This window comes from Drosophila persimilis, unplaced genomic scaffold, assembly GCF_003286085.1.
Source record: "Drosophila persimilis strain 14011-0111.01,24,50 unplaced genomic scaffold, DperRS2 tig00000002-arrow-pilon, whole genome shotgun sequence".
Classification (NCBI taxonomy): Eukaryota; Metazoa; Arthropoda; class Insecta; order Diptera; family Drosophilidae; genus Drosophila; species Drosophila persimilis.
Genome location: NW_020825289.1, coordinates 8,735,967 through 8,753,045, shown reverse-complemented (window position 1 = coordinate 8,753,045; position 17,079 = coordinate 8,735,967). Strand labels below are relative to the sequence as shown.

Sequence of the window (17,079 nt, the reverse complement as noted above, 5' to 3'; positions counted from 1 at the left end):
CGAGTCGACGTCCAAGTCTTGGCCTGTCATTCCTCCCCCTCCCCCTGCCACTCCCCCTCCTCCGTTTTCTGGCCAACTCTGACTTCATTGGCGCTGAACTTCTTGAAGCGGAAGTTCAAGGCGTTCACTCAATTGTATCGTGTAATGAAATGTTTTATAACACCAGACAACAGACAACACTGAACTGATGGGGGGGAGGGGAGGAGGCGGATGTTGGCCTTCTGGAGATTCTATCAAATCGTCATTTCATTTCACTGTTTGGGTCATTGGCTTCTGGCTTCGTAATCGCCAGTGATTTGAGGCCTCATTAGCATGAAGATATCCAATATTTATGCTAATATTTACACTCACAGATATACAGATAGACAGATACAGATACAGTGGACTCTGGGGCAAACTTCTGTGGGTTCTCATCATTTGTCATCAGGCAAAGCAATCAGTTTATGGCCAATAATCAAACCCCAGCGAAAAGAGTGGCCACAGCGCTCTGGATACCCTTTTGTGATGGGTTTTATGGGATTTCTAAACCATAGAGTAAGGCCTGTCCCTTCGTTAAGGGTATTTGGGGAGACATTTGGGGAAAAAACATCTGCCATATCACAAATGTTGAAGTGACAGCCAGGCAGCCAGCTCTTGGCCAAGGTTGTAGACCTTCAGAAGAAGAAAAAACACACAGAGCCCCAACAACAGGAAGGGGAATCGGAGTACGAAATGGTGGAGACATAGGGAGAACAAAAAATAATGATAAAGTGTTCCAAAGGCCAGAACCAGACGCACACCGAAAATTGACGTAACTTATTCGCATTTATATCACTCCACTCATCGGCAGGGCATCGAAAAGAGTCGGGGCAAAAGATACAGATACAGATACAGATACCATCATCAGTGTCGGCTCACGCAACATCCATGAACAGCCAGCGTGGGGCAACATGGGGCAGCATTCGCGTCAAAATTAATACGTTTTTAAATGCCAAAGCCACGCAGCTTCCTGTGGAGAGAGAGGGAGGGGGGGAGCGGCACCGGGGCTGATCTTTGGACGGGGCTCTGAGCGGGCCAAAGTCTTACGCACATGCGTGTAATTGTTTTTTCTCCATTCTGAGCCCAGGTCGCGCCTTCAGATTTGTTTTTTGGCGAGGGTAGTGGGAGAAGTTCTGCAAAGCCAATGAGGGAATTATCTCTGGAATTTTTGACCCTGCTTCGAGGGATTTTGGACCAAATCCAATACAAATTCCCCAAAGATTTCCCACTTTTCCCGGCTCTGCCTTCAACTCTTTGGGGCACCCTCGCACCCACTTAATGATGTGTGCAAAAGCCGCAACCCAGCGCGAACCCTTAAAAAAAAAAAGCGAAACCGAAATGTAAATTGAATTTTAAAAGGCAATTTAAATTGCGCGTTTGGGCCAATGCCGATGCCGATTGTGGCCATAATTAAAAATTATCTTCAATTTAAGAGTCGCGCCTGGAAATGCTTCAATTTCTGCGCGATCTACGCAATTGATTCATTTGTATTACAAAAGTAATTAAGTAAAGACCCGGCCCGTATTATGTATTGTTTTTGGTAAATATGTATATTCCATTGAACAAATTGCATTAAAATTAATGCCAAATTAATTAGCTGCAAAAGGGGAGCCCGTTTTCCGAGGGCTTCGGCAACATTTAGTGGATTTTAATTGAATTTTTGTCCTGGCTTTTCCAGGCGGTGGCAGTGGAAAGGTGTCTCTCCCTTGTGGATTACAACAGGATTATGTGGGGGGTGGGGGCAAATATTTCTTCACAAGATTTACTCTTTCAAATTAAATTGAAATTTTTGTTGTATAAAAGATTTATTTATAGGCCTTTTCCTGCCCTTCTCTGCCCCGGCGGCTGGCAATCAAAAACTGCATTTTAATCTCTATGCTCGATTATTATTGCTGAAACGATTTCCATTTGCATAAATCAAAAGTTGATTTCAGTACGTGTGTGTGTGTGTGCCCCCCCACGTGCTGCAACATTTGTCCGAGTATTTGGGGGAAGAACCCCACATCAGATACTACACGGATGCCACGCACCTTACATACCTCCCATAGATAGATATATGTATATATATATATTTTTTGTATCGACAGCTGCCGAATAATTGTGTCGCTTGAAATGTAACGCCTTTTTTATGATTAATTTGCTGTCATTTAATTGCCACAAAATGCGAGGAAAACTACAGAAAAAATACAGATCAAACGGGCCCCATTTGCATTTTGTTGCAAGTGAATTGGCTTTTTGAATAATCGAAGCATGAAATGGTAAAAGCCCCCATATCGGCGAGAAGAGGCGCCACTTGCCGCAGTTTATGCAAATGCTGCCACACGATTGTTGACATTTGTTTAACGTGTGAGAGTGAGACAGAAAACAGTTAGTGGCTCGTTAAATGGCAGAAACTCAAGCAGCACTAAAATGGGATCACCTGGCGTATGGGTAATATTTATGTACTGCAGAGGAGGGGCGGGGTTTTATATGCAAAACAATTCAAATTAATTGCAAATTGAAATTTGAGAAATTTGTGTGGCAGGCGATTCTCAGGGGACCAATAAGTGGAATGAAGGCCCATAAATATGTTAATTTGTTAATGAGAAATTTAATTAATTACGGATAAGGAATTTCTAAGTCTCACATCACAGGCAAAGGGGGGAGAAAGCATTTTCCAGGGTCATAGGAAAATGTATCTATTATCAAAATACATTTAGCCAAGCCTTGCAACTATTTCTGCTTCATTTAAGCATAGATTTTATAGATAAAAACATTTCTAGGACTATTTTCTCACCTTTCAGATAGTATCTCTGTATCTACTCCCATTCAGGGGTTAGGATACCATATTTTATTTGGAAAATTGTAATTCATTCTTTAATAATGCACAAAAATTAACACAAAAACGGAACAAACTTTTGAAAGTAAAAGAGAGGCGCACTATTCAAACAAAAACACATCAATATTTATAAGCCGTTTGCTCACTCCTTTTTCACATTCATTTATGAAACACAAACAAGAAATTTATGTGGAAATTATATGAATTTAAACCGTATAAAGCATATTATGAAATTCTTGATTTATTAACTTTTTGCTTTCTACTTTTTCCAACGAGTTATGGGCAAAAAATGCTGCAAAGAAAAGAAAAACAAAATATAAAAATTAATTAAATAAAATTAAATAAGAAAACAGGAAAAAAATTTAAATTAAAAAAAAAAAAAAAACAAACAAAGTAAGGCAAGCTAAATTCTAGGTGGAAGTATTTAGATACCCTTCCAGATATATTTTTACAATGAAAATCATTGTTCCATTCCATTCATACAGGAGCTATGATCGCCTCTGATCCGATCTTGATCCGCTGGGTATTTGGGGATCTTCTAGTGCCCCTCTCATCTTTTAGGGTAGCCTTAAAACTCAAATATGAAAAGATGCAACTTTTTGGGGACTTGTTTATACGGGAAATACCCGTCGCATGGTTTGCTAAAGTAGAAGCGGAAACAAGGCAAACATTTGCCGGCAAACAAATGTCTGCGAAAGTCCACTCTCCAGCCCCATGCCCCCTTCTGCTTCTGGCTTTTGGGGCGGAGGTTTAGGGCTTAGACAAGGGTCTGTTGTGCCGTGGCAGCGGGGGAGGAGGGGGAGGGGGAGGACAGTGGCTACCACTAAAACTGTCTCAAGTTAATCGCTTTTATTTATTTTCGCCCTGTTCCAAGCCAAACACACTCGCACTCACACACACACACACATACACAGACACGGAGGAAGACCAACTGCAACCGGTTTTTCCACTCACACACACACATGAATAGGGTTTTTTTTGCGCGCTTTTAGCTATTTTTCTTTTTTGTTTTTTTCTTCTTTTTAATATAAAGTTTTTTTGTTGTTTGGCTGTTGAAGAATTTATGAAAATCATAAAACAAAAGCGAATTTCATTTCACATGAGTGTACGTGTGTGTGTGTGTGCATAGCTCTCTCCCTCCGCGTGTGTGTGTGTGTGTGTGTGCGCGAGTGTGGAAGCGCTTAAGTTGCAGTTGCAACAGATAGATACCACAAGCTTTCAAGTCTAGCTGCCGCTGCTGCTGCTGCTGCTGTTGCTCTTGGCCAGGTTAACACGCCAAAACCTGGCGACGTCATAAAGTCAGCTGCCGCTTCTGTTTTCCTTTTGTTGTGGCAGCCAGCAACTATTCGGTTGACAGTGCAGCAGTGGCAGTGGCAGGGGCAGCAGAGGCTGTGCGACAGCTTTCAAGGCTGTTTAGAAGGCAGAGCACAGACAGACACACACTCTCTCTGTGCAGCACTCAAACACTATTCTCGTACATATCTTAGCCGTGTTTCTTCCAGATTTATTTTCGAATATTTTGCTTATATTTTATAAAAGTTTTTTCTGGGATATTCCGGGGGGTGTTCTTAAACATTTTCTTGGTCTTTTTTTGTTTTGGTTTTGTTGTCTTTTTTTAGTGGTTTTTTGAAATTACCGTTTTTCAATGTGCGGGAGTTAAAAACGTGTTTTCTTGATTTTGTTTTGGCTGCGGCTTGCGGCGGCTGTGGCTGTGGCTTCTGTGGCTGTTGCTTCTTTTGCTTTCCGTACTACCGCGGACACGAACCACTTCTGACGGACACTACTCTGGCAACAGTTCGGACGGGGGCGCACGTCGTCGTCGTCGTTATCGGCTTGGCAGGCAAAGCTCAACTGAATGCATGCCAGCCAGCCAGCCAGCCCCGAAACCCGATGATGATGATGACGACGAACTGGTTTCGGCTTCGGCTTCGGCTGTGGCTTTGGCTTCGGCTTCGGCGAACTGGTCGTGCCTTGGCATTGTTGCTTTTTATACCCGATACTCAAAATGGGTATACGGGTATATTCGATTTGCGGTAAATATGGATGTGTGTCCGTTTCCGACTAAAGTGTATATATTCTTGATCAGCATCCATAGTCGAGTCGATTGAGCCCTGTCTGTCTGTCCGTCCCTATGAGACTATAAGAGCTAGAGCAACGACATTTTGTATATCCAGACTTCTGTGATATGTCACTGTTACAAAACTTCGCCCTGCCCCCTTCCGCCCCCAAAAAGGGGCCACAAAGATACGAGAAAACAGAAAACGCAGAATCGCAAGGAATGACTATATCTTTTAGACTGCAGAATCTGAACCAAATCGTATTTCCTCTCGCTCTGTCTCTCCCTAACACACAGGTTTCATGGTCGGATCTCAGAGACTATAAAAGCTAGAGCAACCAAAGTTAGATATCCATACTCCTGTTAGATCTCACTATAAAACGTGTACTGCAAAATTTCGCCACAGCCCCTTCCGCCCCCACACGCCCCCGACGGCACGCTCAGATTGATTTTCTGTCTCTCTCGCACGCACTCTCTGTCGAGTCGTTCAATGTCTGCGCCGTCTGCCGGCGGAGAGCCATACTGACTAAGTATGGGGTATAAATGTAGAGTTGCGGTCGCCGTAGCAACTCACAACGTTCCCCATCGTTGCTGTTTGGTTTGTAGAAATAGTAGTAGAAAATAGTAGTAGATGAATATATGAGGCAGTGGCGGGGGCTGGCAAAGGGTGAGGTAGGTATAGGGTTAGGCAGGAGCACAGTCCGGGCAGGAACAGGGCCTGGACAGGAAGAAGGCCATTGCCATGACAGGAATTCATTTGTGGCCAACATTCAAATAAATGAAGGCAATTACATAGCCAAGGAACAGTGTTACGGACAAGCCAAATGGTTGTAAGCCCCCCCCCCCCACCCTCCACTTGGCTCTTCCACCAGATGACTTTGCTCTTTTTTCCCCACGGCCTAAGCCTCTCTTCGCGGGCGCTCGCTCTCTTTGGTGCTCCGCACTTAACGGAAGTAAAGCGGCAAACAGAACAACAACAGCAACACTGTTTTCGGGGACCAGCCGGTTTGTTTACCTTTTTTCTGTCGCCGCTCAGCTGTTATACTGTTATACCGGCTAAACAGCTGTGGCGGAGGTAAACACACACGCACACAATCGAGGCACTTCCGTGGGCTGTTTTCATACCCTGTTATCGAAGAATGGAAGGGCATGGTATGGGTTGGTATGGTATGGTAAACTCTCGTATATTTCTTGGGTTTTTTGTTCCAGAATTCCATATTTAAGTGCAGTACCTTCTCTGCTCTTCTGGTTATAACTCTGCATAGTAGAGGGTATCTTATAGTCGATTTAATCGACTGTCAGTTTTTTTCCAGATAGTAGTGGGCGTGGGCGTGGGTGGGTGGTTGCCATGGCGTGTTGATAAATAAGCAAATAAATAAATAAACAGTTTCAAGTGTTTTCCCAAATTGAGTCAAATTTCCACTCTTCCTCATTTTGTGGTGCCACTTGCTTTGGCTGTTGTTGTTGGCGGACTGCATTGAAATAAATGGAAATACTTTTAGCCAGATTGATGGCTTCATTAAGTGCAAGTGCAACAATTAACCGAAAGTTTTGATTGGATTCAAGTGTTTTGTCCCCAAAGCTTCGCAGAAATCACTTACCCTAAGACCCTAAGACCCTATCCATAGATTGTGGCTTGACCCACTAAAACTACGACAAACGTATGTTTATCTTTTATCTGACCCTCCCCCATACCGCTCTCTATCTCTGTCTCTATCTCTATCTCCCTCTTGAATCGTTAACCTCAATTATTTCCACAAATTGTAATTACTTCATCGATACAATTGAATTGTTTTCCGACTACTGTTTGGCCCCCACTCAACACTCCACACCCAGAAATACAGCTCTAGCCGCGCCCCTCCCCGCCCGCTCACCTGTACACTGGGCCAGCAAAATCAATTGTGAACCTTTTTCTTAGCCATTTTGGTGATTTCATAACTTTATTAATTCATTTGTTCATTGTTTCTCCATGGATCTGCGGAGGGTCGTTGTGTTTTTTGTTCGCTGTTTACGGGTGCCAATTCAAGCGCGACAAAAGACAAGAAGCTGGAGCCAGACCCCAACTATAATTCCAATTCCATTTCAGGTTGCGGCTGCCACAAGCCCCGGGAGTCGGGTGCGGACCAAAGAAATTCCAATTAATGAAAATGAGTCTAAACAGGCGAGCGGCTGGGATGGCGGGAAACAGGCAATAAAATTATGCAAACAGCAGGTGTTACCCATTAGCTTTTCCAGTCTTTTGCTGCAGTCACCAATTTGGGTCATTAGCAGGTGTTGTCATCGCTCCTCCACGTTGGAGCTGTCTTTTGTGTATACTTACCCTGGAAGAGAGGAACAGACAGATTCCCTGATATAGGGTGCACTCAATAAATTGGATATATAATTGGTAGATCTTGGACCAACATATGTAGCCTATCCGTTCTGTAGTGTCTTGACCCCCGTCTACATTTTGTTGGGGTGCCGCGCAACCAATCAAAGTTTTTAAAACAAAAGAGGAGCGGCAGAGGGTCTGTTTTTCTTTTTGTTTTCTGTTGACCGGGGCTCCAAACTGTAGAAAATTTAATTAACTGATAAATTAAATACACTTTTCGGCTCTCAACTTTGTTCTGTTCTACCTCTGATTCTATTTCGTGTTGGCCTGCTGCGGCTCCCCAAAGAGACCACAACCACAACCAGAGCTAGAACGCTGGCACGAGAAGGGGCAGGGGGGTGGGGGGCCTCCACCCGCATCGGAGCGTCCAGTGTTGCCCGCTCTGGTTGTCGTTGTTAGCTGCAGTGCGTCGGAAGTTGTCGCCGGCAAATCAACAAACCATAACGCACAACAAGCCAACGGTACTCGGGTCCCAGTGAAAACATTTAACGCCGCTTCAGACTCGACTTCTTTTGTTCCGAATGGACCAAAAATAAAAAAGAAAAAGAATAAAGAAATGCAGTAAAATTTCGTTGGCCAAGCGCTCAACAAATTAGCCCAGGCCTGATAAATGGCCAGCACAGAATAATTACGACCACAAATGGGTTTTCGGGCCCCCACAAAATTTCATTTAAAATGCATAAATTGCCCATGAAAAGTAATTATTTCGATAATGAGGTAACAACTGAAATATTTACATAATTTAATCGGAAATAAAACGAGGGGGAACGTTGTGAGTTGCTTCGGAGACCGCAACTCTACGGTTATACCCGATACTAAGTCAGTATGGCTCTCCTCCAGCAGGCGGCGTCTAATATTAAACGACACGACAAAGAGTGCGTGCGAGAGAGACAGAAAATCAGTCTGAGCGTGACGTCGGGCGCTGCGTAGCCACTGCAAATTGATTTGTTCCTTTTGGCTATAAAAATGATCTGATCTGATCCAGATTCAGTAATCTGATAGATATGGTCATTATCTATGATTCTGCGTTTTTAGTTTTCTCAAATCTGCAATATTGTGGATGCAACAGATTTTCGTCCTTTGTGGGGGCGGAAGGGGGTGCGGCGAAATTTTGAGATATACGTTTTATAGTGAGATCTAACAGGAGTGCGGATACTAAATTTGGTTACTCTAGCTTTAATAGTCTCTGAGATTTGTGAATATCCCCAGATTTGCATCCTTTGCGGGGGCGGAAGGGGGTGTGGCGAAATTTTGAAACAAACTCGTCTCGGTCCGATATATTAGGAGTGTGGATACCAAATTTGGTTGCACTAGCTTTTATAGTCTCTGAGATCTAGGCGCTAATGTTTTACTCTAAGCAAAGCCGCCTATGCTACGTGTGTGTTAGAGAGAGACAGGGCGAGAAAAAATGAAATTGTTTTCTTGATGCTGGCTATAATAATAATACGATCCAATTCAGATTCCGTAGTCTAAAAGATATGGTCATTCTCTACGATTCTGCGTTTTTGGTTTTCTCGTATCTTTAAAATTGTGGATGCCACAGATTTTCGCCCTTTGTGGGGGCGGAAGTGGGCGGGGCAAAGTTTTGAAATATTTTTGTAGCAGTGACATATCACAGAAGTCTGGATCCAAAACATCGTTGCTCTAGCTCTTATAGTCTTTGAGCATTAGGCGCTGAAGGGGACGGACAGACGGACAGACGGACAGACGGACAGACGGACGGACGGACAGACAGACAGGGCTCAATCGACTCGGCTATTGATGCTGATCAAGAATATATATACTTTATGGGGTCGGAAACGATTCCTTCTGGACGTTACACACATCCACTTTTACCACAAATCTAATATACCCCAATACTCATTTTGAGTATCGGGTATAAAAATGGAATATTGTGTATTTTAAATCACATTTAATTGAACACATAATAAAATAATTAAAGTGATTAATTTCGATTTTAAGGAGAAGCTAGAAAAAACATATTTAAATTTGTTTATGTAACATATCCTGTTGAATAGCCTGCCGATTTTAATCAACCTCAATATTTAATACCCACTAAATGTCCATCCACTTTATTTAGTTTGATTAGCCAACTAATTTATAACTAACGACGCGATCTGAGCCAATTTATCGATGGTTATGAATCGGTTTTGGCTGTCTATAGAATCTGCTTGGCTTTTGTTGGTGCTCTTGTAGTTTTTTCAATTTCCTAGCCATAAGCTGTCAATTTTATGGGCAAAAACGGCGCTTCTCTTTACGAGTTTCAACACCCATTCCACACATTATGCCCCCCTTCGTGCACCCCTCAGGGCCCCGACCCCCCGAAACGCACTAAAACAGAATTTATGTTGATGATTTTTTGTGTGCGGCCTATTGCCATAGTCACGAGGCAGTCGCAGAGACGGAGAACCGGAGAGCCAGACCAAGAGCCAAAGTGTAATGTAGGTGGAACGCTTCGAGTAGCATATTGTACTTTTGGCACTCTCGCGCGTTCGAACTCTTTTGTTTCGCACATAGCGCCCATTAAAACTATCGAGGCTACTATTGAGAGCCAGCCTAACCCTATCAAAATATACCTTGGGCAAAGCCATCGTCGCAGTCAGGGTTAGAGGCTCTCTGCGCCCCTCCCCCCTCTAAAGCTGGCGGCGCACGCAGTCTTCGCGAGACTCAAATTGGAGTTGGCGTCGGGGGCAGGGAGGCAGAGGCCAGACAATGCAGTGACTGCTGCGGCTGTGGCCTCGGACCGCGGTCAATGGACTGCACTGCCCACCCAAAAAGGCGGCACTAAATTGCTTTGAAATGCCGTTAGAACAATAATTGCGCGCACACCAACACACACACACACACAAACACACACCCATGCATACGCTGGAAACATATGATTGGAGCGAAAAGATAGGCGATAGGAGGAGAGCTTTTGCCAATTTATTGAGTTGTAAAACGGCCGCTGGCCGGCAGGGGAACGGGGGAGAGGGATGCACGGCAGCGTATTAAAAATAAATAAATTAAAGTGAGGCTTTGTGAGAGGAGCATTGCTTGCTCATTAGAAGGAAGCAGAAGGAGAAGGAGCAGAACAGAGCGGGTGCACAAAAGTTAGGTTACGTTCCCGTCCAGACTAATTGCTCAGCATAAATAAAAGGAGGAGAGGAAGGAAAACGAGAAGCATTCGAACGACTGACGAGAGCCGCTGCTGTGCTTTCAGACATTGACGAATGCCACTTCCTTATTGCAAGGTCAGCTGTCGGCGGCTAAAGCGGCTGCTCGTTACACGGTCCGATATTCACCGACGGAGTTCCACCCGAATGCAAGAAGAGCCCGACTAGCCCACTGTAAGAAAGGTGACGTGTGAGAGCAGCTCTCTTCCTCAGTCCACACTTCTGCTCTCCCACACGCTTGTTCTGACTAACTCCCGCGCTCCGACTCTTCGGCTCTACCGCTCTGCCTCTCCCTCTCTGCCGTTCTCATTGATTGATGCTCTGCCAGCTGCCGTTAGTCGTCGGCCAAATGCAAAACTTCACACCAAATTGGCAGAGCCTAATCTGTCCCAGGCCCAGCTCCATGTCCAGGCCAACATCCACGTCCCGGTCCAAAAATAGTCAGCAAAGCCAATTGCAAATTTTTTACTCCAACAATAAACATAAATTAATGAAATGCTCTGGCGGCACCGCATTCGAAAGAGCGAGACATGTTTATGGGAACTTCTGCGAGGCTTTCTACCTCTCCCTCTCGCACAGGGCTGGGAGCGACACTCTGTGCCTCTATCTGCTTCTATCTCTGTTTTACCTTGTTAGGGGACATTTTTGCGTGTGTGTGTGTGGCCATTTTTGGGTAATTTGTGGAATTCTCCCATTTAATGTGAGGGAATTTTTGTGTTCTGCTTTTTGCGGTACTTTTGCGGTACAATTAAAATATCCCCCCAAACGCATGGCGCAAGAGGGAAAAGGAGGGCAACAAAGGAATTTTAACGACTCAATAAAGAGATGCAAACAAATGACACCTGTGGCCCCTCCCCACTTCTCTGAGCCATGCAAATCATTAGAATGTTCTGCCCAAGCCGAGGAGGAGTCATTCACAGGAGGAGGAACAAGATTCCAGCGGCAGCACAGTAGTCGAAGCTCATCATTTGGATGTGATTAACTTAAGTACACAAGACATAAATATTTAAACGCTTGCGGCACTGGACAGATGGATGTGTAGACGGATGGACTCACGTCGAAAGCACAGCAGTCGAGTCCCCCCCCCTGCCGTCCCTCGACCAGCCAAATGAAGCGTGTTAAGTGCGGTCCAGGGGTGCAGCAAGGAGGGGCCGAGAGTCAAGGCATAAAATTGCTTTTAGCTGGCACAACGGTTAAACAACTTTATGCAAATGCCCGACCAACCTAACCAGAAGGGGAATAGCTAGCAGAACTATGAACTAGAGAATACCCTGTGCAAAGACTCTGATAGCTCGAGTCGGAATTTACAGGGAATCATCTAAAGCATAATGTAAATAAGTCGAATATACCCTACAAATGCCAGTCGTAGCGAGGGTATCCCGGGGTGCAAAGAAGATGCAAAAGTCTTTGTCATGATGGCAGGGCCTCCGTCGACCATGGCCGATTGTGGCACCTTGTTGATCAATAATTGCCACACGACAGCTAAATGGGCTTTAATGCCATGTTGGCAGCAGCCCAAGCAGGCATCATCAGCCGCCTCCCAAGGAAATGCAAATCAAATTCTAATGATGTTGTAATGCAGACACCCCGCGAAGGTAGTTGTGGCCCGGAGAGGGCCGAACCGTTTAGACAATGCCCCAACACGCAAATATTTCTGCAGCACCGCTAAAAACCAGAGGAGAAGATTATATTATTACAATTAAACATGCAATCTGACAAGTGTTTCGTCCAGCAGCGGCGAGGCAACAGAATCGTTTCCTGGTCTGCCCATATTCTTGACCAGGCTAATTGCCCGGGCATAAACATAAACTCTGCACGGCCATGGCCATCGTCATCGTCGTCGTCGTCGTCGTCGTCATCATGGGCGATTTATGATTGCATTTCCTGTGACGGCAGGCCAAAAGCCGAAACGAGTATCGATCGCTTGAACACCGTTGCTTTGTCGCCCCTGGTGGCACCATCAGACAGACCCATGAGATCCGTTCGTACAACGGAAATGCCACAGAAGTCGGTTTCATTCTCATTGGTATTCCATAGAGACGGATTCTGTAGGTCCGTCTCTCTCTGTCCCTCTGTCCCTCTGTGACGACGACCCTTGTCTAATAAGGTATTAATAAGTTTTTGCCTTGGCCAAGACCAGACAATTGCCGTTGCATTCTTGGGCCTCTTTGTTGGCTGCTGGCTGTTGGCTGTTGTTCTTGTCGATCGTGCTGCTGAATTTCAAATGCATGATTAACAATCCACACTGGACATCGCAGCTGCGATGGTATATGGATTTCGAAAAATGGCACCTGCCTGGGTGGGCCTGCTTGCCATTGCCCTAAACTCCTTTTATCAGCAGCCAATTTACGGAGAGATTTCTCTCTTAACCATTTCAAGAGCTCCTTTTGATTGATGCACATTTGAAGAGCACTTTGTTGATGAGAAATCCCCCAAAAGGTTCTCCCCAAACAGGTTGTGGTTTCATCATCACTTTGTTGATTAGTGTAGACCCAAGACAATGACACATGCAACACAACCAGCCAACCACTGACTGATGCAACAAGCTAAAATTAACGTATGAATGTCAGAGACTTGCCTCTGCTGCTGTTGCAACAAAGGTCAGTCAGCGCGTGCTGTGGATGGCTGGTTGAAAGTTGACGTGACCCGTTGGGGCTTCGGTGATTAATCAGACTCATGACAAAGATGCGTCAGGTTATGGGAATCGAAGAGAGACTATGACCTTAGCCAAGACTCTGGACAATGTCAGAATGCCATGCAGCAGAGCTGCCGGGGGGGGAGGGGAGATAGGCAACGACTGGACGTACCAGAAGTCCACTTGTGGCAACTTGTGACACACTCGGACGGGTGTACGTGAGGCTTAGTGGCAGAGACAGTCCAGTCCCTGGGCCTGAGCCCGGACTACGACCAGATGCCAATCGAAAGATAACCACACACACAGATACGAACACACACACTGGCATACAATTTCAATACAATATTTGAAATAATTGGCTACAAATCGTCATTACAATGCTGTTGTTGTTGCTGTTGCTGCAGTTGCAGTTGCAGTGGAGACCGAAGCTGGAGCTGGAGCTGGGTAGCCTGCTGCATCGATGCCATGTCCTAGGCCACAAATTGCAGTTGGCTTAAACTGCCGCAATCGTAGCTGCCGTTTCTCCCGTTGCTGCTGCTGCTGCTGCTGCCTGACCTACGACACCATCATGCGGCAGCCAGCCTCCTCCCCCGAAAAGCGGCTTCAAATTACTATTGATACTGATAGCAACTGCTGATGCTGCAACCGGCAATTGCAGCTTACAGCTTGCAGCTTGCAACTCCACTTTTGTTCTTGTTCTCTCAATGCGTTACGGTAAATATTTTTGTCTTCATTTTTACTGTTAAGATCGAGATGAAGTTGAGGCATCATTCCCGCCCGTTGGGCAGCCCGGACCTCGACTCCAATTAGCCAAAAGCACTCCACATGCACTCGCATGCGGGTTCTCTGGGTGGGCGAGAAGGGGGCCTGGTGTGGCTGGCGGAGGCCTGGCGGAGGCCTGGCCAGGTGCCAAGAACTCAATCATTGCATTTGCTGGCTTTGTTGGAACAATTGACGGTCTCTTAATGTGCAAAACGTGAGGCCAATTTGCATGACAACGGCCAACAGTCTCTGCCACAACAGCCTGCTGCCCAGCAACCTTCATTAGGAAGTAAAGGAATAAGTACTCCCCGTCGTACTCTCTGTTGAATGATTTTTCCAGCATTTGATGTCGATTTGTTTTAAATCAAAGTGCAACAATTTATTAAACAATTGTTCGTCGGCAGCGATGTGTGCGTGATGGGGGTCGTGCGTGATGGCGCACGGACCATTGCAATGGTCCTTAATTCGTCTTTCTACATATTCTCTAGCCCCATCTGGGGCTCCATTCCATATTGACATATGATTCCTTCTGGCATTGGTATCTATTTCAGTCCTTAAGGGTGGCCTTTCTTGCCTTTGGTGTTCCCCAAAACCATTCTCTAGCCGTGTTTCGTGTCACACTGCCATCTCCGGCGGTCCTCCTGCTGCCGCGGCTGCTCCACTCCATAGGTCACGTGTTTCGTCGTGTGTCTTGCCAAAATATCAGCAATTGAACTATAGACATTTTGGCCAAATGCAGTAGGCAGGCCAAAATGCCGCGATCCCGCTTTGTCTATAGGGAGTGGAGGCGGCGGAGGCAGAGGCAGCGGCAGAGTGGCGGCGAGGGTTGTTGCAGTTGCAGTTGCAGCTAAGCGCATCTTGCCCAAATGTCAAATGCAAATGCGAAAAGCCAAAAGTCTGCTCTCTGCTGTCTGCTGTCTGGCACCTGCTAACTTTTGCACTTTTCATTTTGGCCATTTCTTTACAGCTTCCACTCTCTCTCTCTCTCTCTCTCTCTCTGAGTTCTCTTCTTTTGCCGGCCAGTCAGTCATAATTAATACTCTTAACTTGAGTTACTTAGCCTCACTTTAAGCTGACAAAATGTCCCACTTCTCTGGGGCTTCATTAAAAAGCCATTAGATGGGGTCTCCCTCTCCCCTCCCGCCCCCATCTTTCCTTGTGGCCCAAAACCTCATTAGAAACTTCTATTATGGAGAGCATAAATCTCAGGCATGTTTGTTCGGCGGTGCCCGATACAATCGAAGACAAGACTCTGAGTGTTGAGTGTGTCAAACAATTTAACTTGCGGCAATCTTGAGAGTCGTTCCCCGGTCCTCGGTCCTCTGTCCTCCGTCCTCTGTCCTCGGAGCGGGGCCCCAAAGGCAAGTTTGCGTGGGAAATGCCGTCGATCGTCACGATCAGAGCCAGACAGGAAAACTTCACCGTCAACTTTTGGCCGCAGGGGGAAAATGCAAAGCTGATTTTATCGTTTGGCTCTAACTCTGGTTCCCTGGTTCCCTGTTTCACTCTCTGTCGTGGCTGTTGCTGTCTCTGGCCTAAACTGATTTGCCACTTGACAAATGAGTTGACTGCCACATGTGCAATTTGGAAAATAAATCCACACACCCACCCATCCACCCAGCCATACACCAGCCGCACACAATTTCCCTCCACTGCGATAAAAGAAAAACAAAGGAAACTCTCTCGCTTTGACTTTTGACAATTTGTGCATTGATTTGGAAAATAGCTCTTTCACAGAATCGGTGCACTCTCCATATGAAAATGACATGGAAAGCGGAGAAACAAAAGAGAAAAGCGCAGCAGCCAAGTCCCATGAAACAGCACATCTCTCCGTATATTCGGTACACCCCTGGCCGGAGTGTAAGTATAACCAGGAAAATTGGCCAGCAAAATGCCAAGCTCCAAGGCAAAGGCAAAGGCAGAGCAGTGCTATTTGTTGCTGGGTGGGGGGGATGGTGGAGAAAAAGTCATCATTGCCTGACCTTCATTGTTGTGCTGCTTCTAACATTTAAATTTGTTTTTCCTCTTTTGTTTTTTTTTTTCATCTTTGTGCCGCTTTTCGGTTTGGTTTCATTCGATTTCAACAGAAAACGTGCCAAATTTTGGCTGCCAGTTGCACGTTCAACATATTTAATACAGTTCAACTGGGTTTGGCTTTGGCTTTGGCTTTGGCATGGCTCGACCTGGTCGGGTCTGCTCTGTGAGCTCTTGACACACATCCGAGCAACCGAACAGGGCCTTATCAGGGCCTTATCAGCTGGGGGGGGAGAACCTAAACACAGACAGAGACAGAGAGTAAGTAGCAATCAATGTCAGGGCGCAGTTTCAGTTGAGTTCAGCATCTCTCAGAGAAATGTTCGCCCCAATGAATCTCTGGCTTATTCTGTATTTGATTGGCCTGATCCAAGGCCGCTCCATTGTGCGAGACAGCCAGGAGGTGAGCTCATTGCCAGAAGGCTGCTCTTTAATGTCTGTTTTGTATCCCCCTTTCTCAGTGGCCGACACCCCAGCCGGATCCCACCATCTTTGAGTACCCGCCGACCGAAAAACAGGAGCTCTTTTTAGATGAATCGTTTTTAATGTGAATTACAATTAAATAAAATAAATTTCGATGGATTGATCTATCAAATTCGTTAGAATCTAAACGTGTACTGTCCTCCGGCTCCCCACTGGGGACGACTGTTGCCGTAGGGTCCGCCCAAGTGCTGGCCGTAGTGGCCCGTGGCATCGAAGGAGTGTCGGCCGTTCGGGCTCTGCCACACGGGGGCACGGCCGTTCAGGCTGAGGTCGAAGCCCTGGCGAGGGCTGCCGCCGCCGCCTCCCTGAAGCTGCCACTGGCGACGCACTCGCGGATGGTCCACCTCCACATCAAGGAAATCGGGGAAAAACTATCGATTTCAGGGCCATTAGATGCTATACTTCTGCAGTTCTCGCTCTGGATTGCTTACCTCCGAGGGCTCCACATAGACCAAATGCTGTTCATCTGCCAGCGGATAGGCAGCGGCGGGGGCACAGAGGCAGGCGCAGGCACAGGCCAGGCTCAACAGCAGGAGGCTTGAACTGAATTCCATATCGTGGGCTTTACTTGGAGAACTGAATGCTGGACAGAGACAAGCTGCCTTCTTTTATACCTCGGATCAGGGTCTTATCAATTGATTCCCCCCATCAGGGAATCCCATCGGAGAGGCAGAACAACCTTGTTCAGTGGTTCACAAGTAGATCCCCGCATCTGCCAGCCGACCGCTGATTGATAAGAAATATGAT

General features: G+C 46.0%; 3 protein-coding genes across 4 annotated transcripts in view; 1 reads left to right on the top strand and 2 right to left on the bottom strand.

Moving 5' to 3' along the window:
* LOC6590069 overlaps positions 1–4,636 on the bottom strand; it is a 79,061-nt gene extending 74,425 nt beyond the window's left edge. The window contains exon 1 of one of the 2 annotated variants that reach the window (XM_026986167.1): positions 4,473–4,636. The gene's annotated coding sequence lies outside the window, so the exon portion shown is untranslated. Of the gene's footprint in view, positions 1–2,794; positions 2,841–4,472 lie in introns of those variants that run through there. The other variant, XM_026986168.1, reaches the window with a different exon arrangement.
* An 11,524-nt stretch (positions 4,637–16,160) lies between these two features.
* On the top strand, positions 16,161–16,444 carry LOC113565105. The gene is made up of 2 exons (XM_026985797.1): positions 16,161–16,252; positions 16,311–16,444. Exons 1-2 carry the CDS (start codon positions 16,169–16,171, stop codon positions 16,398–16,400), a joined length of 174 nt encoding a protein of 57 aa, XP_026841598.1. The 5' UTR covers positions 16,161–16,168; the 3' UTR covers positions 16,401–16,444.
* LOC6591174 (diptericin A) lies at positions 16,372–16,901 on the bottom strand. Its single transcript, XM_002016241.2, has 2 exons — positions 16,764–16,901; positions 16,372–16,703 (listed from the first exon to the last, which is right to left on the bottom strand). The coding sequence occupies exons 1-2, from the start codon at positions 16,884–16,886 to the stop codon at positions 16,449–16,451; spliced, it is 378 nt and encodes a 125-aa protein (XP_002016277.1). The 5' UTR covers positions 16,887–16,901; the 3' UTR covers positions 16,372–16,448.
* Positions 16,902–17,079: the final 178 nt, after the last annotated feature.